This window comes from Xenopus tropicalis, chromosome 2, assembly GCF_000004195.4.
Source record: "Xenopus tropicalis strain Nigerian chromosome 2, UCB_Xtro_10.0, whole genome shotgun sequence".
NCBI lineage: Eukaryota > Metazoa > Chordata > Amphibia > Anura > Pipidae > Xenopus > Xenopus tropicalis.
This window is the reverse complement of record NC_030678.2, coordinates 140,752,097-140,778,282: the sequence shown is the minus strand read 5'-3', so window position 1 is coordinate 140,778,282 and position 26,186 is coordinate 140,752,097. Positions and strand designations below refer to the sequence as shown.

The 26,186-nt window shown below is 38.6% G+C and overlaps 1 protein-coding gene across 1 annotated transcript; it reads right to left on the bottom strand.

Moving 5' to 3' along the window:
- Positions 1–1,483: 1,483 nt before the first annotated feature.
- On the bottom strand, positions 1,484–24,724 carry pip4k2c (phosphatidylinositol-5-phosphate 4-kinase, type II, gamma). Its single transcript, NM_001005670.1, is given in 10 exon segments — positions 1,484–2,003; positions 2,492–2,595; positions 3,769–4,018; positions 4,707–4,820; positions 5,331–5,369; positions 9,160–9,306; positions 10,021–10,167; positions 13,104–13,200; positions 15,678–15,775; positions 24,448–24,724. Coding segments are annotated over 10 exon segments (1,260 nt in total). The 5' UTR covers positions 24,631–24,724; the 3' UTR covers positions 1,484–1,922.
- Positions 24,725–26,186: the final 1,462 nt, after the last annotated feature.

Here is a 26,186-nt window from a genome sequence, read left to right as displayed (position 1 = left end):
CCTGTAATCTCTCTGGGAGCACTCCAGCATTGCTGAGTGGAGTGGAACGTTTGAGGACAAACAGGAAAAGAGTAAAAACACAATGCTGCATCCTTGAAGTTTCTTTTATGAAAAATAAATGTACTAGAGAGAAAAAAAAACGTATTTAGGGATGAAAGAGACAATTAAAGCTCATGTGGCTATGGCAGTTCTTGTACTAAAGAGGCCTTTATAACCAAAGTAAATGGAAATTCCAACACTCATTCTTAATACTAAAGTGACACACCAAAAACAGCATACCTCTTGTTTAACTTAAAAGCAAAAGAAACCATCAAGCAAAGCCCAAATTGTTTTTTTTTTTTTTTTTTAACACACTAATCCAAAAGCTTAAACTTAAATAGTGTTTCAAAAAACAGATTTACTGAACTTCCTACTCTACTCAGCCCAGAGATTTTGCAGCTCTATAACATTAATGATCCATGCCTTCAAAACTGTCCATTCCCCACCTTGGATCTCGTTAGGCCATCTTTTGCATACCAGTGGCACCGCACATGTTCAGTGTGTTCTAGGCTGGTGTTGTCAAGGTAAACTTAGGGGTGGTCTAAAAATATCAAAGCATTAGCAGAACAGGAGTTTAAAGGGGCTGGTTATTAATTAATTTAGGTGCAGAACACACTGGTTTCTATGCTAATACTGTAAATTCATTATCAATCAGGCCAGTATTGTGAAATTAATACTGGCTACTAGCAAAGGTTGTGCACATTAGGCTATCATAGGTTTTGTTTGTTAGTATTAATATATATACACATGGGAATTCATTATTAATCAGCCAAGTATTGTGATTTGCAAATATACTGTATATTGTATACAAGACCCTAAGCTCAGGTAAATGACAGCAGCCCAGCACATGTGCAGTAAATCAGAAGGGAGTAGGGAGAGGTGGACATGTGGTGATCTTAGATTGGTGCAGAAGCCCAAAACATAAAGTGTAGCACGTCCAGACTAATTATTTGTTGTGTTTTAGTTTCTCCTTTAATGCATTTCTAATCTGTAAGAAAACCAAAATATCTTTATGCTGTAACAGTGCTATTTGACAACATTGGGATGAACAATAAGGTCTCCAAGTCTAGACAATATGCTGCCTACAGTGTTACCATTAATGTGTAAACAAACTAATTCTGATGTGTTTCTTGCATTAGAAATGTACGTTACAGTACAGGAGGTATTCAAGTTCAACACATAAACACAAATAAGCACTGTGTCAGGCTGGTGTGTCTGGGGCCCACTGAGGCTGTCACTTCAGGGGCCACCCACCCCAAGTAATAAACCACCTGCAGTGCTGCACTTACTTCAGTAGTTGGGCCCCCTTGTTGTCAGTGAGCTACCGACTTGGGAAGGGAGGGCAAAAGCTTCGGTGCCAGTTTTCATTACTGCTCTTTTTCTCACTGAAGTCTAAGTCCAGCTAATGCTGCATAGTGATTGGATGGGTGAGGTCTGAACTTCCCCTCCAACCCATCCAATCCCCATGTGGCTTTACCAGGACTTAATCTTCCCTCCTGAGGCACCTCAATTCTGCAAGTCTGCAGTTCACTGACAAGCAGGGGGGCCACCACACAAAACCCACCAGGTCCAGGACTGTCCCCCTTCCCCACGATGGTGGCCCTGGGAGTAGAACTGGGTTGACAGGGCCCACATGGCTGGGGCTCACTGGGTTTTTTTCCAGTGTCCCGCTGGCAGTCTGACACTGTATAAGCAGATATTCCTATGCCTATACTAAATCACCTTACAGTGTTTTTTAGTATTATGAAATGTGGTAACAGTGCTTGTTAAAAAAAATTTATATCATAAAAACTTTGCCCTGATTTAATGATGGATTATAGAAATGAGAGGAGGCAATAGGCTCTTGTTGTTTTTTTTCTATTTCTTTGTGTCCAATTCATGGATTAGGCAAAGATATTTGTGACAAATTCCAGAAATCTTTTTCCATACTGGTCAGGATGCACTGTGGAAATCTCTGCTCCAGCCTGGAAAACACAACAGGTGTATTAAGATATATGGCTACAATTGATATCACTGGTGTACCTGCATTAGGGCTCTTACACTTGGGCATATCTTCACGCGGTTCCTTGCGGTGGATCCATCATGCATTCCACCATAAAGAATTGCCGCCAGTTCTTTTGAGTTACTTTGTATTCACTCTGCCACAGGAAACCGCAGAATGCAGGTGGAAAGCACAATAGAAGAGTGAGTACAAAGGCATTCAAAAGAACAGGCTGCATTAACTTCTGCATTTGCATGAAATATCCAGTCGCAGGCAATAACACCTGCATGTAAGAGCCTTTTATCAATATGTTCCCTTTTATAAATCTGTGAGCAAAACATTATGACTGACAATATTTAAACACATCTAGAACTGCTTTCCAAGAGTGTGGATGTTTTTTGGGTTTTTTTTTCTCTCTCAAATAAACAGCTCACTGTGCACTTGAAACGCAAATTATAACAAAGTAATTACCCCATGCTTCACAGTTTTTGCTGCATGTGCTGCTTTCTTCTTGGCATCATAATGTGTGAGAATGTCAATCAAACCCATAAAATAAACTTCCTTCTGAGGAGCATCTGAATGTCAAAAAGCAGAATTAGTCCATATTTAATGACTGAAGGCAAGAACAGTCTGCTGACAAGGTGTATGTGTGCTTTACAGACAGAGAAAAATATACCACCATAGCAATGATTTGAGAAACAAGAAATCATGTACCCTATTGCTAAATCTGAGCTATGCTTTCTTGGAGTCAGCAACCAGCCCAAAGCAGAGCCAAATTTGCACAAGGAGGTCAACTTGATTGAAAAAGAGAGACTCTGCTCATGGTCACAAGTGTTTTCTTTACAGTGTTTACAGGTGTTGTCAGAGGATAGTATAACATACCTCCCTACCATGATTTTATACTTCTTGTATTACATTCATGTGCAAAGGTGAAGGTGGAAGGGCTTTTTAGCAAATGAGCAAGAGGTTTCCCATTACAGGTCTGGGATGCAGTGGAAACATTTCTATACATTACTGGGCATTTAAGACATGCTCTCTTACGCATAAACAGTCTGTGGTGCAGTAACCTTAAGCTTACATTAAATAGCAGTATACACCCTCCATTAAACATTCATTCAATAAACTAAGCTTATGTTAAACTTTTGGGAACCAAGTAATCTTTTTATTACCTTTTTTTAAAAATAAACATGCTTAAGTCTTTTTTTTAGGAGCAAGCCATCTGATCCAAGTGAATCATTTTCCTAAAATACAATTCCTCCTCCTAAACAATTTAAATGTAGCCATGGCTTAAGGGACTTGCTGTTCATACACTTCATATATATTAACTGACAAACATCTAGTTGATCTTCTTACTTTCATCCAAGCTGAACCATTTTCAAGGCAGAAAAGGATGCCTACAAAGGAGGGGAAAGCACTAACAGTCAAGCTGTTTATCATTAAGAGGGACTGCAAGTCCCATAATTCTTTGCTGCATACAGTAAACTGGTTTACAGAGTTTTTTGCCACCCTGCTGGGAGCAAGGGAAATGGTTCCCCTCATCAGAGGCAAGCCCTTTTCTACCATACATGGATTCCTACTGCTGTATTTTATTACTTTATGACTATGTCTATATAACACTGTAATAAAAAAAAAAAAATAGGGTTAGTTCACACCTTTTAAAGTAAGCCCAACTGAAATGATGTTAAAAATGTGTGTATGCTGCCTGATTAAAGCCCTTAAAAGAATATCCAGCTTCATAGGATACTTACTGTCTGAACTCTTGATGGCATATACATCGATGATGGGCTCAAATTCCCCAGGGCCCAAGGGTTTATGAGAGTTCAGGTACCCAGCAATACCTTCAGGAGATGTCCCATAAGACCCAACATTCATATGCGGAGAACTTTCATTTTCAGTATGGTCTTCTTCCAAGTCCTCTTCCTCTTCTTGCTCAGCCCGGAACACTTCATGGATTCCCAAGAGCAGACTATAGTCCATGAGTTTTAACTGTACCAGAAACTAATAATACATTGTAAAGTAAACATCAATTTCCAAGTGCAACTTTAGACATTATAAAATAGATCCACTCGTAAAAAAAACAAAAAACAAAGCTAAGCTACTAAAATAGCTTTGACTGTCAGCAAAGATTATGGCTAAGAAACTAAATCTTTGCAATAAAATGCTAATATAAAAAAACCAGACAATATCAGGAAACCAACCAAGTTTACATGACAATTCGTTTTGGACCTCTACAAACTGTTATGCTTTATTTTATTGTTGACAGCAATACATTCTACTGAGCCATAGTGTGGCCTAAATGCTGGCAGAAGGCTAACTTCTACGATCAGATCAGTGTTCTCCCAAGCGTGTTTTTTGCGGCTGCCTGGCTTTGCTCCTGTCTACCTTAATGCTGTAAGAATGACCTTTACAGAAGCTAGTAGGACTGCACGCTGTGCTTGCAGTAGCACACAGTCCTATTGGCTTCATTAAAAACTGTTCTATTTCAGCAGGTGCAGTGGGGGAAGCTCTAAAGATATTTTTTCATTCCCGCCTAGCTGAATTTTTTTCTGGGAAGGGCACTGTTATATTATAGAACTTCACTTTAATGTTAAAAATTAATTCACTTTGCAGAAATAATGGAATTATTAATAGCAATGGGCTATTGTACCCAAGAAATGCATTGGTTTAGGAAGCAATAGTGACTTACATCTACATCACGCTTTAATTTCTCCATAAAATTCTTCTTCTGCTCTTCATCCACATACACTTTCTGGCTCTTGTTTAAAAAATCCATATCTTTCAAAGTTGGCAATTCTTTTATCTTGAAAAATGGAGGAAAGAAAGAGGGGAAAATAAACTGAAATATATTTCATATAACAATTAAATCTTTAATGCAGAACGCCCATTTGTTTTATGGCCACAGTCAAATATTTCTAGAAAAACAACATATAAATTTAATTATGCTGACAGTACTGCTTCCACTATTATATCCCCAAAATAATAGTCGTGATGGTGTGTAATGTAAGCTATATGAAGTGAGGAGTAAAGACAAAAATGGCACCGCCATAAAATTCACCCCCACATGCGTAACTAGTTCATATTCAATAAATACATTTCTCCATTAGACTGTACAGGAAAAAACAGGAATATTTACATTTCTATGAATATTTACTTGACATCATTATTACATTTTATGGCAAAATATATCACATATCCAGAGGCACCAAAGAGAGAACTAAGCAAAAGACAAAATTACATTATGCAAATCAATGCAATTACATTTAAAATTCACAACAGGGATACAAAGAGAAAAACAAAAAGCTGATTATACCTTTTCTTTATCACTAGCTTCCCGGGATACCAGTGAACCCTGGAAATAAAAAGTAAAATGTAAAGCAGAACTTAACAGCCTTCTGTTCCATTTTATATAAAGTAGATTCATACAGTTCTAGATTATTCACTGATTTGCATTTGTACATACACGGGCTCTGTTCCAAAGTAGCAACTTATAAAGACTTATTTATGGAAAATTGCAAGTTTGTGATCGTCTCTTAAAGATCCTGTTTAACTTTTTGCGCATGTATTTAGAAAAACCCTCAAAATCCAATAGGTCTATAAATGCCATAATTTATAAACTCAGCTTAAAGGGTTAGTTCACCTTCATGTAAATTTTTTTTATCTTATAGATGGCCAAATTGTTTACATTCATCTTCATTTTTATTTTTAAAATTTTTAAAGTTCTTGCCAGCTGACATTCCAAACTGGAGAGCTGCTAAACATAAAGCTAAATAATTCAAAAACAACTAAAAAAAACTCTTTAGGTTTTCAAATTAACTTAATATGATGTAAAGGTTCAGCAGCTCTGTAATACTAATGATTCAGGACTTCCATCTCATAGTGCCTGAGTCTAAGCTTTCAGAAGGAGCCAGCGCTACACATTAGAACTGCTTTCAGGTAACCTATTATTTCTCCTACTCCCATGTAACTGAAGGAGTCATAAGTTGGACTTGGATTTCTTATTATTGAGTGCTATTCTGATCTCTACTAGGATATCTTGCTACCTATTGTTTTGCTAATTGGCTGCTGGGGGTGGGGGGTGATATCACTCCAATTTGCAGCTAAGCAGTAAGGTGTGAGACCGCATCTTATGGCGGAGGCGCGTCTGCACATGCGCATACGTGTACTTCTGCTGACAGCGGGTAGATGGACCACAATGCGTTCCATTGCTGTTCTGCACATGCGCAGACACTTGCTTCCGCCATTAGATGCAGTCTCACATCGTGTCTATGCAGAAGTGAGCTGTGTTCAATCCGGGATGCACGAAAAGGGCACGAATTCCCAATTGCACAACAAGAGTATAAATTCTATTGCAAGTAAATCTTCTTTCTGCCCCTTTTTAACTTTTTCTGCCCCAGATGAAGACCCTTTTGTAGCATTGGAACGTGTTGGGCTGTAATTTTTATGTTTTGTATTCAATACTTTTTCTTTTTTGTATTTTCTTTTGTATTTTTTTAGTATGCAGACACTTTTTTGTGTTAGTTTTTGGAGTTGCTGAATGGGTCTCCTCCAGTGGACTGCACCTCAAATCAGTATTAAGGTTGGGTAAGGTGTACAATCTGATGCTTTGTATTATAAGCAGTAAAGTGTGACTGAAGTTTATCAGAACACAGGTCACATGACTGTGGCACCCTGGGAAATAAAGAGGATGGCTAGCCCCATGCAAATTTCAAAATGAAATACAAAAAAAAAAATCTGTTTGTGTTTTCAATGCAGATTTCTGCTGGAGAGGCTCTATTAACTGATGTATTTAAGCTTTAGTTCTCCTTTAAACAATATGATGCCTATATGCTCTTAGGATGGTTTACCCTGGTTAGTTAGGTCCCATCGTCTATATGAAAAGGGTCAAAGAAAAATTGAATCGTGCACATTAAATATATCAGTAGCTAGCTGGGGACTCAAGACAAAACATATTTCAACAATTGCTCATTTTGCTAAAGGGGGTGCAACTACTGCAGTCTCTGGAGAGAAGAGCTGGTATGAATGCTCCCTTTTCTTGGCACAAAGGCCTTTAGGAGGGAAAAACAGCAAAAACATAAAAAATAAAAACAATTTTCCTCCTACTCTCCTTACAGCTTGTCATTCTAATTAATGACAAGACATTAAGTATGAAACTAAATGCTACAGAGCAGTGCTGACCAACTGGCGGCCCGCGACCCCCCTCTGTGTGGCCCCCCACCTGTCTGGCTGCTTTGATGGCTTACCTTTGAGTAAGCACTAAATGGTATCAGTACTGAGATTAACTGCCCCCCCTGCATGGTTCTCACCTCAGATTCAGGCTGTAATCCCTCTGTATTGTTTAAAAATGTAATCCCCTGTGTTGTTCACACCTTTTAATACCTGCATTGTTCACCCCCTGCAGTGTTCACACCTCAGGCTCAGACTGTAATCACTCCCATTGTTCACTTCTTCACACCTCAGACATAGGTACTGTAGGCAGAGTATGGCACACACAGGCAGCATAGGTCAGGGAGGGTATGGCACACACAGGAAGGGTAGGGCAGGCAGAGTATGGCACACACAGGCAGGGTAGGGCAGGCAGAGTATGGCACACAGAGGCAGCATAGGGAAGGCAGAGTATGGCACACACAGGCAGGGTAGGACAGGCAGAGTATGGCACACACAGGCAGCATAGGACAGGCAGAGTACTGCCTGTGTGTGCCATACTCTGCTTGCCCTATGCTGCTTGTGGGAGGTGAACCTGGCAGGGGTTTGTTGTGGGAGTTTGTTAGCAGTTGTAAATAGTCATTAAATGGTTCCTAAGGTGTGTAATTATGTACTGGGGGTTGCTCTGCTATCCACAGGGGAGGAGGAGGTATATGGAATTTAAGGGTATATCTTAATATGACATAATTCTTTCACATATGAATGATGGTTGATATCCCCACAGTAAGGACCAAGCATTTGGGATTTTGCTGTGCTACCACCATTGTGATAAAATAGGTGTGGTTTGAAGTGGGTGTGGTTTCAAAAAGGGGAGTGGTCAAAACTGGCTTCCATTAGCGGCCCTCCACCATGTATGCTAGAGAAATTCCGGCCCTCGGCACCGTAGAAGTTGGACAGCACTGCTACAGAGCAATGAAAGATGATCCTCAGCGCAAAATTCTCAAGCTATTATTCCACCTGTTACCCTTCCATGTGCATTTCGTTGTTTGCTTGTTATTCATTGAAACAACAAGTGGCAAGAAGCTGTGGCAGACAGAGAGGGGTATTTTGTGGAAAAAGCATCCCATGTGCAAAACATCTAACTCCATTAGCTGCAGGCAGTCTTTAAACCCAATAAACTTTATAAACCCAATAGGATTGTTTTGCCTCCAAAAAAGGATGAATTATATCTTAGTTGGGATCAAGTACAAGGTTCTGTTTTATTATTATTACAGAGAAATAAAAAATCATTTTAAAAAAATAGAATTATTTGCTTATAATGGAGTCTATGGGAGACTGCCTTTCCGTAATTCTGAACTTTCTGGATAACAGGTTTCTGGGTTAACAGATCCTATACCTGTAACTGTGAGGAACAACAACAGCTTTAGGAAAAAAATGGGAGAGACAGGAATGGTCAACAGTAGCAAAAAAAAAAAAAGGGGGGGTAGTGCACTTAGTATATTATAGAATGGTCAAGTCTTAGGAACTTTTCAATTTGTCTTCATTTTTTATTTTGTATAGTTTTTTAATTATTTGTCTTCATCCGACTATTGCAACCTTTAAAATGGGGATCCATGACCTCAGCAGCCAAAAAAAACCTATTGTTACTTTTAATTACTATCTTTCTGTTCAGGCACTCTCCTATTCATATTCCAGTCTCTTATTCAAACCACTGCCTAGTTGCTATGGTAATTTAGACCAACAAGAAGCTAAATAATTCAAAAGCCACAAATTAAAAAAAAAATCAAGAACAACTGCAAATTGTCTCCAAATATCACTCTCTACATATACTAAAAGTGGATAAAAAGTGTGTAAAAGGTGAACATGACAAAATAAGTTTCTAAAAAAAGAAGTTATTTCAAAAGGTATGCAAAGATAAAATTAACAAATTAAATATGTGTACAAAATAAAAGAGTTAGTGGCACATAGGGCAACACACAGAAGCCAAAATTATTCACCTTTAAATCATACTTCCGATGAACAGTCAGTCTGTGACTAAACATATTCCGCATGACCATTATATAAGAATCTTCATTGTCCACACTCAAACGATACATCCCCAAAAACTGAGGCAGCAGAGTATTGCCGTGACATTTCACTATATGCTGCCAAATCAAGAGAAATCAGGTCAGTTTCCCTCTCATCAGACCAGAAAAAATCCTTAATACATTCACAATTACACATTTTAAATACCGTAAAGTGACAATGACATGTTTATATTAATTGTACCCCCCCCCTATAACTGGGTCTGACACTTTTACACTTTACAAAAAATATCATGTACTATGGCCCTGAACTGGTATAGCTGGTATGTTTGCTTCAGAAACACTAGCATAGTTTATATAAACAAGCTGCTGTGCAGAAATGGAGGATATTGAAACAGGGCTAAATGGTAAAGTTTACATAGGGGAGAACAGCTAGCCCCATGGCATCGGCATATTTATATAAACTATAGTAGTGTTTCTGAAGCAAACACCAGTTTTAGTAGTGCATGGCAACAGCACATTCTAATGGCACTGGGACAAGGGGATGACATGCCATTAATAAGCAAGAAGTACTCATTTATTTAAATAAAAGCTTGGGGTCATAGGACTTTTTACCGAGGTCAGAATTCAAACTAACAAAAAAAAATACAGGTAAGAAAGTACACATTTATGTGGATCTTGGCGTTACCAGGGACACATGAACATTACTGGAGAAATAAGCTGACTGTAGTTTTCTGATGGTATTGTGCCACTTACTGGTGAGACTTCAAGCAAGAGGCAGATGAAGGTGTTCATACACAACATATGCAGTATATTCTTGCCATGCACACTTACCTGGTGATAATGAGAAAGAATATTGTGCATATCTGCAACATCCTCACTAGAAATCTCTTTAATGACCAATGTTTTATCATAGGAGAGAAGAAAGCGACCGTCATGTCCCTCACTTTCACAGTATGGGGAACTCCTTGTCAGCGATGCCTGAAAAAAATTATATCTACGTCAGGAGAAATACTTCCATATACAGTAGATCTTCTTCAGGTCTGGGTGGAAACAGATTTTCCCAACCACTCCATGGAATGAAATAATGAGCTCTGTATAAAATGATAGCATCCACAGCCCTGCTGCTGGAAGCTATCAAAGCCCAGGTTACAAGGAGAATAAACCTTTTCAGGTTGGATGCACTGTAAACTATTTATTTTTTATAACACTGCCAGTCAAGAGTAAGGGAAACATTTTTGTTAGCTGTCTTCTTTTACACCATTATAATCATTACCTGTGCAAAGAGCTCACAGTTTCTCTAATGAGGTGGGGCATGCACATTCTTCAAAAAATGCAAGGATGGGGAACAGTAGGCAAGACAAGCTAATAGATTTCACTACCGGCCTATCATTCAGCTGTATACACAAACATAGAATAGAGATACACATTGTGAAAGTTACATTAATACTCACATATACGGATTCTGCACTTTAGTTAGCTTCCCTTTAATATGATTTGATCATTAATAATAAATAGCAGTAGCATCTGAAAGGATTTTAGTATGAAGTAGTAAAGATGCAATGTATTGTTGATGACAGACGAGGAGATACAATTACTTATGTGTGTTTCTATTTATAATTGCTGGAGTGAAAGCAAGATAAGTACTCTCGTTATATAGCGGCTGGTATGGACTTCACTCTGTGTGCTCAACTAATCCTGCTTTTCATATTCCCTTTGCATGTTATCACATGTTCAGACAAATGGAACCAGCAGCTCCTTGGCACCTAGTTCATTTGCCTGATCCCGAGTGATAATAGCTTAATGTAAATACTGTGTGCCATAAAACTATATTTCCCTTTGATTGGGAATGGCATGTTGATTAATGCAGTCCTTTGAACATCTAAAATAATGTTTAACTTGAATTACATTGCCCCTTGGTACTTGTGTTTTGTTACTTCTCTTGATGCAGCAGCCCTGACATGATTTAGAACAAAATGAAAGTTTGTTTTGAAGACTTTAATAACACATGCACAAACATTTACTACACTGAGATGCAATCGGGTAAAATTCTAGACTATTTGAGGCTAGAACCTTTCTATGCATGACATAAGCCACAGGCTTGGCGCAATTATCCCATCATAGTCATCACTTTGTGCATCACAGTCATGACAAGTCACATGTGAATTTTACCCCTGCCCCATAAACCTAATATAACACAGAGTTTTGCCCACTGGCAGAGAGTCAAGTGGAACCTTCATGGCAATTTGAATTGGAAACATGCCAACATCTGCACTTTTACACAGCTTCCCTGTTTGAAAAATGTCAGTATAGAATATCCCACATGTGATATTGTTGTGCAGACCATCAAGTCACAAAAGTCACATATCCCATGCCTGACAGAACTGATTATGGCACCAAAAACAAAAGTAATCAGGACATCAACAGTCAAAGGAAATAATTTACTATCTTTGTTGCAGAATTCAAGGTCTTACACTATCACTTTGTTTTGTATAAATTAAGAAAACACCATGTTCTATGTAAATATCTTTAAAATTGCTAATGGACAGTCTGTAAACCCATATGTAAACCACTGATTTAAAGCAATATGATGTAGTTCTTTTATAATTGGGCTTTAAGTAGGAATTCCAATTCGGTACAATGATAAATGGACTTTAAGCAGGATAGAAAACCTGAAAAATGTTAGAAAGTGTTCTCAAGCATTACTTTCACAACAGGACCACGGGCACATAAAAGGTATTTTAAGGCTTGATAAGAAGATTGCTTGTATTAAGAGGATTTTATGTATAATAACTTGAACTTTATAAAGTGCTATGAATATTAAGTACTTAGAGAATTACCACTGCAATGGCTAAAACTTACTCAGAACCTAAATCCTAGCTAAGAGCCTACTTATTTATATGCAATGAGCTCAATGTGCCATTTGCCAAGACACGTCACAGAAAGATAAGGTGGCATTTCAGCAAACGAAAAGTGCTGGGAATGTTCTACAGACCTTGATTATATAAGATAATGGCAGAATAAATGAACAAGTACAGGAGTGGGGAGAGAGCAGAATAGCAATGCTCTATTCACGGAAGGAAGTTAGGAAACATTTTTCAATAGTTAAATTCTATTAAATAACCCACAATGTTATAGCTAGACCCAATTTCAAATTAGAGTCACAATTAGAGATTTGTAGTGAATTCATATTTTAAAACCAATACTCAGCTAGAAATACCGTACTCATCTGGGAGGGGTATAAAGCAAGTATCTAAAAATGGAAAGGGACTATGCAATGTATCCATTTTTTTATGGGCTTAGATAAACGTGAAAAAAACAAAAAAAAACCGCACAAGCTTTTACTGCTGTGACACTTCATTATCACTTAGTATTTGGTATGTTGAACATTTGTAATCACTGTTTGCACTAGGGTTTTGATTCTGTGCTCACTAGCATTTTCAGAAACAATAAACATCATATTCGAGGCAAGGGAATTGCTGGAGGCAATATCAGGTGCTTGTCAGGTGTATAAAGTGCCACCCGTGCCATCAGACCAGAAGAAACAGTACAGCAAATAATGTGTCCTATACCCAGTAACTCTGTACTGAAAGGCATGGCAAGCAAGCCCACACACGTCTTTCACAAGTCTTAAATATCCAAAGTTTTTTGTTCCTATTTTAAATTGGCAGCAACTAGGGATAGGTGAAATGATTTGCGCATGCATAGTTGTTTTTTTTTGTTCGTCATTTCTTTGACACGAGTGTTTAAAAGCCGATGCTTGCGTCATAGATACTTTACTGTTGCGCAGCTAGTTTTTCCCCACACAATTATTTCGCCTAAAACCAACCCTAGTTTGTGTCAGATGTGGAAGGTGAAAAACAACTGATTGGGCCACTTAGTACCCATCCCTATCCTAGCTTTTTGTTCTGACTTACCTGGAAGTCCTGGTCATCTATCCCAAATCGTTCACGCAAATTTCTGAATACCTGCGGACAGTAGTCTTTGAATTTGAAATGACTGGGAAGGTTTTCCCTGTAAAGAAAATACAAGAAAATTAATTATTTTAACTTCTGCTGAAAAGTACTGTGCAACCCTTTAATAATTAAGGATAATGCTGCATTCAGAATCAACCATTCACATTCAGTCTCATCTCAAATAGCAGTTAGTATACATCTGCCATCAATTAAAGTGGCTCTGATTGAGTTAGATAAAGTTTGGCTGTTTTCCTGTGGGATTATTTCTCTTGGTCTCATACTCCAAAAGACATGGTCCACAAAGAACTTTCAAAAATGAAAGGGATGTCATCATGGCGTCTCAGTTATGAAGAAAGACTGGCCAAGTTGGGTCTGTTTACACTGGAGAAGAGGCGCTTAAAGAAGAAGGAAAGTGAAAAAATGATATTGGTATATTTGTTTAAAGCATCAGCTCCTGAACCGCCGCATTAACAACTCACCAGCTGCTGCTGGAACGGTGCATCATCGATCCAAAGAATCTCCCGTGTTCATCCTTTGGCGCCACCATTTTAAAATTTTTATGTGACTTCCTCCTTGCGCCTGATCCTAATGCGCATGCGTCGGCTTCGCGACCTTATTGACGAAAGCGCTACTGGCGCGCTTATCTGTTACAGCCCTGCACATGCAGATCGCTGGCAGAGAAGGTGAGCCCACTTTCACTTTGCTTATTTCAGAAATGGCCATATCACTTTGCCTATATCGGTTTGCCTATATCGTTTAGCCCATAGCGTTTTGCCTATAGCACATTTCCATTTCCACCTTAAGAGGACACTTCTGCCATAGAACTGGTTACAAGGCATTATTTTTGAAATGATATGTTTAATAAATAATATTTACTTTAATTCTGTTTTGTGGCTGGGCATATGGGACTGTGGCTGTGGGATGGCTGGTGGATGTGGGACTGTGGCTGTGGGATGACTGTGGATGTGGGACGGCACAAAGTCTTGCTCTAACTCGATTTCAGCACAGCAAATGGAGGCAGAGGGACTGTGCAGGACTAGAAAAAACACAGGAGCATTCCGATTGGACAACAGAATGAAATGGGTAGGGCTAACCGGGTCAAGCATTTCTTCAGGGACTGCAGATCTTGAAAGGAAAAAAAAAAAAACGGAGCTCTCTGCTGTGCACTGCGCATGTCTGTGTCCGGGACAATCTGTGTTCAGTGAGACAGGAAGCTGCACAGGCTAGGAGCAGGTATTGCATTTACTGACAAGACTTTTCCATGTCAGAGCCAGAATAAGCAACAGAACGGTGAGTTCAGAAAATATGTTTAGAACTGTATTAAGGCTAAGTTATTGAGCTCATGTTGTTTTTAGACTTTCCTTGTCCTTTAAGAGGTGACATGATAACTATGTATAAATATATAAAGGGATCATATAATAACCTTTCCAATGTTTTATTTACCAGTAGGTCCTTCCAACGGACACGAGGGCACCCACTCCATTCCATTTAAATATTCGGAAAGGATTTTTTTACAGTGAGAGCTGTGAAGTTCTGGAATTCCCTCCCCGAATCAGTCGTACTGGCTGATACATTATATAACTTTAAGAAGGGGCTGGATTGATTCTTAGCAAGTGAGGGAATACAGGGTTATGGGAGATAGCTCTTAGTACAAGTTGATCCAGGGACTGGTCCGATTGCCATCTTGGAGTCAGAAAGGAATTTTTCCCCCTCTGCGGCAAATTAGAGAGGCTTCAGATGGGTTTTTTTGCCTTCCTCTGGATCAACTAGTAGTTAGGTAGGTTATATATAGGCATTATGGTTGAACTTGATGGACGTATGTCTTTTTTCAACCCAACTTACTATGTTACTATGAAAAGGTATCAATCAGGACAGGGGTACAAAAAGTATCCAAGTCACTAAATATTCCATGGAGCACAGTGAAAACACTGCTCAACAGTGACTGTACAAGATCAAGATGTCCCTCCAAGATTGATAAGAAGACAAGGAACAAAATGGCCATCAAGAGGCCTACAGCAACATTAAACAAGCTGCAAGATTTCTTGGCAAATACTGGTTGCTCCCTGCATGTGACACAAGCAGTTGTATTCTTCATATTTCTGGGTTGTGGGGTAGGGTAGTAAGATGAAAGCCTTTACTCACAAAGAAAAAATAAAGAGCACATCATCACAATGAGGCATGGTGGAAGCAGCATCATGCTTTGGGGGTTGCTCTTCATCTTTTTTTTATTAAAACCTGCCATTTTGCAGGGGTGTGTAGACTTTTTATATCAACAGTAACATTAGAATACCTTTTTAGAATAAATCATACCTATCAATTCTCTTAGGAGAGAATTTTTTCCTTAGGTGGAATGGTAAACTAGGCTTGTCAAAACATATTTACCAGGTTAATGGCTGTCAAAGTCATACTGCACATTTACAATGATTTATCAACCCCAGATTAAAGAGTCTGTGAAACAATACAGCTTGTGTATGCCAAGCCCTTGATCAGACACAGTAATGCATATATACGAATACAAAAGATTTGAAAATGTACCTGTTGAAAAGATGATTTGTAACTTTAATTTTAGAATTAGCTTTGAAATCATCTGGCAAGAGCATCACTGGAACAGGGACTTGAATAAGTTCATTTACCTAAAAAATGAAAAGTAAACCATTAATGGTGAAATTTACACCAACATATGTTAGAGTTAAGCAAATGCTGCTAATGTTTTCATACAAGGATGAATATATAAAACTCCTGAAATTAGTGGACATCTATACTGTTGTAATGTTTCTTGCTGGGTGATCCACCAGCCTTATGTTACAGGTCTAAGCCCCCAGTACCAAGATCCAATAATTATCTTAGTGAGTGCATAGTGTGGGCATTCTATCAATTTTTCTGGCAATGTAATGTAATGAAAGAAAACATCTGACTGGTTGCGTTTCTGTACCTCGTTTAAACAGAAGAGTATTAAATGCTACTTGCAGATTGGTAGCTATGGTTTACTAGACAAACATTAACTTTGAGGGTAACTGTTTCAGCATAATTGTGGTTTCTATTTTCTATGTGGTGCTATTTTAGCACAAATAGTTTGTGTAAAAATATCTTGCGTCAATACCACACCCAGCATAGAATAATAATCTACAGTTTTCTAAATTGCCCAAAAATTTTAACTTTTAAAATGAATGTATAGGGAAGATGCACCTGAAAAAAAATGAACAGTTCAGATCTATGAAATACTTTAACTAGTATTTTCCATCATTTTTCATTGATTTCTATATTATCTTTCTCCAACTAGACATTTAAACTGCATGGGTCCTCAAATATCCATATATCAATCCCTATAGATAACACTGATATCTAGAGTTCTCAAACCATTTATTAATGGTTCACTTAACAACTCTTACTTAAGACCCAAAACACTTGTTCCCAAGCTTATATCATGTCAAGGTTACACACTTTTCTGTGGTTTTGGGCTGAGCAAACTGATCCTGCTCCAAAAGTCACTTTATCAATAGTAAAATAGTAAATTTAAAATATCAATATCAAAATATCTCCAAAACTGGGATTTTCAGATAGCAGAACTCTAAAAGCAAGATATTGTTTAGCAAATCATTCCTAAAGTGAAGGGGAAAGCTTGCCTTTAGTTTATTAATTTCTGCAACAATATTTCATTTTTAGTTGACCCTTTCTCTTAAAGGGGACCTGTCACCCAAACATAAAAAGCTGCCAGATAAAAGTCCTTCGACGATTAAAGATAAAACCCACATTCTTTTTATTAAACCATCTACGTCTTTTATAAATGTATTTAAAAATCTGAACTGTCAATCATATATTGGCCTGCCCCACCTCTATGCCTCCGGCAGTCTACTACTAGCACTTCCATATGGCACTTCACTCCTCACATTTCCCCTCCCTTTTCAATATCTAATTTTGTAACCAGTGCATGGCCAAAAAAGGTTTATTTTATTTAACTAACATCATAGAAAAGAAGGGAATCACAGATTCCCTTTAAAAAGACTGACGGCAATAAAATAACATAAGCAACGTTTGAACTAGGTTAGAAATCTATAGCAAACAAATATCAGGTAGCATTTACTGGTGACCTCCTATAAAAAATATTGATTGGCTGCTGTGGGTTACCACATGTAAAAAGGGTATTTATAGGATAAACAAGCTCAAACTGCAATACTGCTCTTGAATTAACAAACATGTTACTGGACAACAGCTGATATGGGTATTTCTTAACAAGTCAAGAATTAATTAGTCCTACAAAGAGCCAGCAATACCGATGGGATATGCTCCTCAACAGTCTGACGATTACAGATATATTTTACCCTCATAATTATCTCTGCATGAAATCTTGCTTCTCCAGGCAGAAACCTAAGAAAATAAATTGAAACCAACAAAATAAGCTGTTGCACTTTAAAATCTGTCAATGGCATTATTCTGGATGGACCCTTTAATATACTTATTGGTGTGGATAATTTGTCTGCTGTCTTGAAAAAATAGTAACCCTAGTAAGAGGACGGAATAATATTAATATTATATCAAATCTTACACCTGCTGCCCTCCAGATCATTCCAGATGTAGCATTTCCATAAGAAAAAAAACAAAATCAAAGAAAAAGGAATTAGTATGTGCACAGACTTCTACAGAGCACTACTTGAGAGTAGAGTGAAAAAATAAGTTAAAAAAAAGTTATTTGTATGTACAACTTTATATGGCGCTACTAAGATATGCAGCGCTGGACTATATAAATTCAAATGTAACATTTTGCTGAATAAAAGAAAATGCAATGCCAAGCAAATTTCCAAAATGCATTACCAGTAGAGTTACAAATAATCCCATTCAGATCTACTATCTACAGTGGAAACAGTCACATTATTTCCTTTTGGTAGTTCTTAAAATCAGTAGGGTTACCACTTTTTTAAAAGGGAACTTTCTGGCCAGCAGAGGACAGCAATTAAAGGGGCGGCCCGTTATGTAGAAGGGGCCAGGGTCATGTCAAAAGTGGGAAAAGCTAGGACATCATGGATGTCCCAGGGGGGATTGGGAAAACTAAAATTAAGAGAAAAGGTAGGTTTCAGACAGATTCTGGGGGGCGGGGTGTATTATAGATTTACAGGCTATGTAGTTGGCACCAAAATCATACCACCAGCCCTGGGAGGTGTCATGTGCCAACCGCACAAACTAAGTTTATTCATGTGCGGATTCTTCCACAAGTAGCCTAAAATAGTAAAACAGACATGAAGAATTAAAGGGACACCACAATCAAAAAGAATATATTCTGTATAAGCACCTATAAAAAAAAAAACTATATTGTTTCAAATAGCAGTGTAACTTGAAATACATTATAAGAAAAAGATTTAGAAATGATAGACATACTAATGAGGTTATGCAGGCAACAATTCCAAAGAAAGAAGAGTCACCATTAACCAAAAGGCCCTAAAGTCTCAGTGGCTCCTCTTACCATCTCAAGAGGCCAAAGATAGCAGTGGGCTTAAAACAAGTAACATGACTGAGATTTTTATTTTATTTGGAAACTAGATATATTTGGTAAGAGAAAACAGGTCATTACTAAGTGCATAAAAATAATAAGGGGTTGATAACGTCTCTAACCCTTGAGGGCCATATTCATTTGAAATTCTAATAACGAGAGCTAGAGTTCAAAGGCAGAAAAATCCACTCCACGCATCAGCAGCTTGGAGTTATGTATTACACCCTGCGGCTGTAATAGCCATGTCCCTTCCACTTTGTCATACTGGAAAAGTGATTACACAGGGAATGTGATCATTTAAAGTGATACTGGCAATTCCCTATAACTGATAAGAGTGTGTCATCATCGGTAATAATTAAGAACCTTAATTTTTATAGTATATCTTCAAACCCACCTCCTGTCACTTCAACAGTGCTGAAGAAACAATGTAATTTCCACCAGTCACACTGGCCTGGGGGTGTTTTAGTTTTCAATAGGTTAGAGTACGAATCTCAATGGTATCCTAGTCTCCTATTCTACCAAAGGTTTGCACTGCCACCAGTCCCATATCAGGTACACTCTCTCAGCTAAGTCTGGTATAGAGGTCAGTGGATGTAAGTAACTCTAGGCTGGGAGTGATTTGTAAAGGGAAACTAATAACTGCAGAAGTCTGGCTGGTTACAATGAGCTACTATTCCTAAAATAAATATACCAGTAGCATGAATGCCTGCCCCACCCAAAATTCAACACGTGCCATTGTATTTAAACTGAATTTAGTAATATATGATGGATGTGTAGAAAATTCAGGAGAATGCAAATTTGGACTTGTCTGTATATCTAGTAAAGAATGTGTTTCTTCTTTACCAGAAATACCAAAACTTTCTATCTTACAGTCTGCTAAAATTCCTACACCTCCATCATGTTACTAAATTCAGCATAAAGTCAGTAAAACACGCTGCATACTGGGTGGGGATGACACTGTCACTATTGGTGTGGTTACTCAGAAGTAGCTCATAGTAACCAACCAGACTTCTGAACTTACTAGTTGGTAGTTGCCTGTACATGGGTACAACTCATTAACAAAATAAAAAGAATTTTGACTACAGGTAGGTCAGTCAACTGCTTTGATCACTCATTGTCAATTGTACAACATGAAGTGTCTCTGCAGCCTGGTCAGGACAGGAACACCATCATTTTAGTCCTATATATTGTCTAGTATGCAGACAGTGTCAGGAATGACTTTTGTAGACCATAGCTAGCTTTACTGCAGTTAAAAGGGCAGTATACCCTCTTGTTCAAGACAATAAACATTCTACTTCCTGCTCCAATGAGCAAAGTCAAGACAAATCAGCAGTGCTCTGAGAAGCCTCTGTAAGAAGGGTGGGGTTTATTGATATTTAATAACCTCCATTTTAGATTATTTCAGCATTTAGCTTCTTTCACAATCACCTACAATTCGCCAATGGCGTATTAGAATTTTCCCAGCAACTGTATGGCTGCTATATCCACGAGTGAGTGGTGCAAATTTTGCCCTGTTTAGTGCAAGAAATAAACACCACAGATATGGGCTAATTAAAACAAAAGGCAAAAAGTATGTTCAGTACAGGCCTTAATGATTGAACCAATGTTGAAAAAGGGTGAATACCATCACTGACCAGTTGCTATTAGACCAACCTGGAGTAAGACTGCATTTGTTCTGTAATGTAAAAGCCATTCCCAATCATATTCACATAAAGCTACTTATTAAACCAAATGTTAGCAACTATCCTGAATAACATAGAGGTTCTCTTAGAAGCAACTTCTAGAAATCCATTTATCTATAAAGTGAAGCAATAAAAGGACATTTCTGGCCTGTTTTACAAAAAAAAAAAAACAAAAACAAAGCTAGAAAAGTACGCTATTAGCTAAAGGAAAAGAAGGGCACAGACACTATTTCACAGTGAAATTTTACAACTGAATACACATGATGTCTAAAAATCATATGAGTGATATTAAAGTACATATTCTAGTTGTCTCCTACTTTAAAATTCAATTTAAAACCACTCAAATCTGCATTTGGCTTCAACAGAAAGGAATTTAAGTGTAGCTTTGGATGCTTTGGGAAAATACTATTAACTATTGCTAACCTGCATATTTCTGGCTTAAACAATTCTATCATCACAGCAATCTGCATTTTATGCATCTAAACAAATATAATCAGCATATTCCCATAAGCACAGGGCATTGTTCCACTATTTATATACATATTATCACATAAATAAAAGTGATACGGATACCTTTCACAGTTTTATGGAAACATATCAGTATCATCTAAAAGATAATCTTTGGTGTACTAATATAACTTTTTAATATTGATACCCTACCCTGCTTTACCCCACACTGACCAGTGCCCAAGTCAGTACTCTTACCTATCCCTATAAAAGATGACTAAGGCTATGGTTGTAGTTTGGGTGAGAAAACTATTTGCGGGAAAGCATTTTTAGGCAACTAATCTCCTCACGTAACATAGCCCTTAGGGCTGTGACACACAAGGAGATTAGTCGCCGTGCTAGAATGTAAATCGCCAGTGGGTTGGCATACGCGGCGGTGCGATTTACCGAAGTCGCTGAAGTTTCCTCTCAAGGCAACTTCCACGACTTCGGCAAATCACATCACTGCGTATGCCATCCCACTGGCGATTTACATTCTAGCCGGTGGGATGGCATTTCAGGGAGATTAGTCACACGCAACAAGGAAGATTTGTCGCGCGGCGACGAATCTCCCCCGTGTGTCGCAGCCCTAAAGGTACTCCAAAAAAAGGTCCTGCGCAACTCAGCTATGGCAGAGGAGTGTGGAGAGTTCTGCAACAGCTGAAGGGCTTCAGTTTAAGTAGAGCAGATCAGTAGAACATACTGTGTGGAAACCCCAAGAAATATATGAATATAAGATGTAAGCGAAGTATGTAAGGCAAGCTGGACAGTCATTTGAACCCTAAAGCTGGAAAAGCATTAAAACTCTGTACTTTTACACAAATGACTTAAAGGGGGTTTTCACCTTTAACTTTCAGCATGTTATAGAATGCCCTATTCCTAGCAACTTTGCAATCGGTCTCCATTATTATTGTTTTTGAATTATTTGCATTCCTCTTGTACATATTTCCAGCTTTCAAATGGGGTCCCTGACCCCAGCAGTCAGAGAACTATGCTACAGGGCTGATTATAAATTTCTGATGCTAATTGCACTGGTTTCAGAGCTGCCATGCACTAATAGTCTGTATTAATTGCTAATCAGCCTTATATTATGTATCAGCATTTCAGCACGGCACACGCGCAGTAAAGTAAAGCTGGTGCAGTCTCTTCTAACAGGAGGAATGGCTCAAGGTAAAACTTAGCAATTTCCTAACATTTTGGCACCCCCAGAAATAGACTTTATATTTCCTTTAAATGTACTTATAGTGTTATAGATTAACGTTTTCTTAATTGGTCTTCATTTCCTATTCTTATGCCTCTTTACTTTTCAGCTTAAAAATATTCTTCTTTCAATCGTGCAATGTAAAATGCAATTTAGTTTTCAGTGTCACAGGGTTTAATCATTTGTATTGCTTATCTTTCTACAGATGCCCTCTCCTATACATCTTCCATTCTGATGGGATTCTGACCACTGCCTATTTGCTATGATAAAAAGGAAACAAAAAATAAAAATGGGTAAAAATGCTGCATTTTATATACTGAACTTACCAAATCAGCAGAGAGGTTCCCCAACTCTAATGGTAATCATCCAGGCCTTCAAAGCTGAACACAAAAATTTGCCATTTTGGATGAGATTTGAGTGTCAAGTGACTCTCACATGCTAAGTTAGCTCTGTGCAGCTGTTGAGAAGCTTATGGGTTGCAGAAAATGACTTATCTGTCACATATACTAATACTCATACTAATGAGATGTTAAAATGAGCTGATGAAATGAGAACCTGAATTAATTAATAATCAGCCTTGTATTGTGACTATTCCATCAGCAGAAAATAAGATCATGGAATGTAAAATGCAACCTGGTGTCAGTGTCACTGATCACATTATAATAATAAGACCCACATATGGTACAGGGAATAACTGACAAACTATATGTAATATACTGTAGTTAATTTTTAAGGAACAGTTCAGTGTAAAAATGAAACTGTGCAAAATAAAAAATAATATTACTAATACAGTTAGTTGGGCAAAAATGTAATCTATAAAGGCTGGAGTGAGCAGATATCTAACATCTTATTCAGTGACTTTAGGGGGTCCATATGGGACATAACTTAGTTTGCACTTGAATCTGACCTGCGTGCCCCTCTAAAGTCACTGACTGACTAAGAGGTTAGAGAGCTGAAAGCAGGAAGTAGTGTTCTGGCCATTATGTTAGACCTCTGCTCACTCCAGCCTTTATAGATTACCTAACTAACTATATTGAAAACATTTTTTATTTTGTGCAGTCTATTTTACCCAGTTTTATTTTTACACTGATTCCTTTAAGGGGAACTAGCCCTTAAAGCATACAGATCTGCATTTTATCCTTACTTGGTCTCATAACTGTATTTCTTTACTGTAGCAAAAGCTGCCATACATCATTTTAGAGCAGGGGCTGTCCAACTAGAGGCACATCGGCTGGATTTTAACTTCCAAGGTTTATTTCGACCCCTGCCTGCCCATACAGCATAACACCACAGGCTGAGATAATGCAGCCCACAAAAAAATGTAGTACATCAGTTAATTGATCCAGTATAGGAAAAAGCCCTTATTTAGATTTTTAGTATAAAATCTAATTTGTGTGCTAATTAAGCATCCTGGGGCTTACAGCTCTCATGAACTAGTCACTTATTCTGTTGCTGCTCAGCAGACAAACACTTCTGTGTATTTTATTTATCCTACATTGGTACATTTAAAAGGGACGTGAACTCAAAAGTACACTTCTAAGGAACTTTTTTTTTTATAAACATTAATTTAAATTTGAAAAAGTCAGTGGTTTTTAAATGATTGGTAAACCTAACCGCAGTCAAAATCAGAATTGTCTGTACTGCTGGTTGTAACGCACAGCACTGTTGCTGCCATCCTGCTTCACAGGTCACAGGCTGGCTTTTGCTACAATGTGTCGAAAGTCAGAACTGTAGCAACAAAAAAGCAGATGGCACTCAGGACTACAAACAAGGGTAAAACCCTTTTAAAGTTTATTGCGGAGGTGCAACGTTTCGGGGCAATGTGACCCCTTTATCAAGCTTAATAAAGGGGTCACATTGCCCCGAAACGTTGCACCTCCGCAATAAACTTTAAAAGGGTTTTACCCTTGTTCGTAGTCCTGAGTGCCATCTGCTTTTTTGTTGCTACAGTGTTTTTGGGGGGTGCCGATCCCCTCAGCAGTGTGCACCGGACATAGAATTTTGGAGCGCTAGGGTGTGCGGATAAGGTCTCTGTGGTCCAGTCGAAAGTCAGAACTGCCAGGAGGACAGAAAAGGAACAGAAACTGTTCCTGATAGGAAATAAATTTATGGATTAATTTCAAATCCATACCAAATTTGTCATAAGAGAAATTCCACAAAATTGCTTAAAGTTTTTTTTTTTTTTTTTAAATACTAGGCAAAATTGTAATTCTGGGTTCACATTCCCTTTAACTAAACAAAATACCAATAAACTTTAAAATATACTCATTCTAAGGTTATACAGCTACCATTACTGTGGCCCCTAGGGAGTAAAGACGCAAGGATATGTGGGTTTTTTGCTGTTAATAAGGTGGAAACCATAATGTGTGACTGTCACTGTTTGTATAGGAGTTGAACAACAGTTTGCGCTCACTGCTACCCGCTCTGCCCCGCAGCTGTCACTCAGGCCCTTACCGAGTGGTTGACTCCCCACATGAACACACTGATGAGCGGGTCGCTGGCCCGGAACACCTTCACCTTCTGTTGCACGAAGTGCTTCTTTTTGGTCTTAGTCTTGGCTGTAGTGGCCGACAGGATTCCCACTGCCGCGGAGGACGAGGCGGAAGAAACAGCGGGCATTGCCCCGGAGGAGGACATGTCAGCACGGGGATTTGTGAACTTGCGGCAGCGGCCACCACCCCCGAACCTCCTCCTCTTCACGCCGGTACCCCGCTGGCCTCCGTGGCTAACTTTCCCCGCCCCAAGCGACTCACCTGGGCGCCTGGCGCGCTTGCGCAGAAGCGCACCACCTACACCCAAGCTGCTCATTGGTGGCTCGGTAACTCTACGTCATTCCAGCGGAGAGACAATATCACCATGGATATTTTGTTTTTATAAGAGCAATGCTGGAGCTGGGGGCTGTGGTGCCATATTACATGTGGGCAATGGCCCGTCCATGCCTGGGAATAGTTTTGCTTGTGAAGTTCCCAGGGAAGGGAATCGCCACAAGTGGGGCGGAGGCGTAGCACACGATGGGTACTTTACACAGCGACGCGCATTCCATTAAACGTGCCTAATTTATTGGTTTTCTTTGGCAAATATATTCGGGTGTGGGCAGGCAACACATGAGACAAAAATGCGGCTGCAGCAACTCGCCAAACGCTTCGCAAGCAAGAAGACTGAGAGTTGTAGTTCTGCACCGTTTATACATCTTGCGTTAAGGCGGGTGTTTGCGCTTGGGACTTGGATGGATATCTGTTGTTTTGTGCCGAATTTCGGTTGGTTTTGCGCAAAACAATTTGCCATTCTTTAAAGACACTTTGGCAAGAATAAACTGTATAGTAGAGTAGTATGTGCTAGTCTGTCCTGCCTCTTGTTTCCAGTTGAGTTCACTGAGACTATTAGCATTAGGGGACCTTCAGAAGTGGGTAGGGTTGCCATCTTTTCTGGAAAAAAATACTGGCATTCTTATGTTATTATCTTTCTTTCCTATTAATAACATTGGCATGGAGCATCATTTTTATGGGTCAGGTTGGTACAATACCGGCCAGGTGGCAACCCTAATAGTGAAGGGAGCTACAGGGTTCATACAACGGCCTGGGTCAATTGCCACAGCAAAACAATCCGGTGCATTCGTCATTTTGACACCAAACGCACAAGTGATGCCAATTGGGTTTAGAAAACTACATCACTTCAAAGCGCACACAAAGGTGCTTGAATTGTCATTCGAAATTATGTGCAAAGAAAACAATTGCATCTGAAGTTGCACTGTGCACGTTGCACTTATGGGTTGTAAATGTAATATGTAATATTATCAATCTGATGAAGACAATAGAATGAAAGTAGAAAAGGATGGTGTTACTGACTGCCTGCTTGCCCCTCATGACCAATCTCTCCTGTGAACAATCATATTTCCAACATATCAGTCTTCATGATAATGATCCCATCATTATATATACCAAATGATCGCTCCTATGACCATTCATTGGTTATTCCATGAATCATGTACCCTTCCTCTCATATGAGGTTAATATGTTAGGTTAGTATGAGTCACGAGAACTTCCATTTAAATGCTGAATGCTTTTTTACAGATGATGGAACTCCAAGAGGGTACATTATTTGATATAATACACAAGTTTTAGTCAGTCATGTGACAGACAGTACATTACTGAGTACTATTTTGAATTATATAACTTACTGTGTATTATACAATA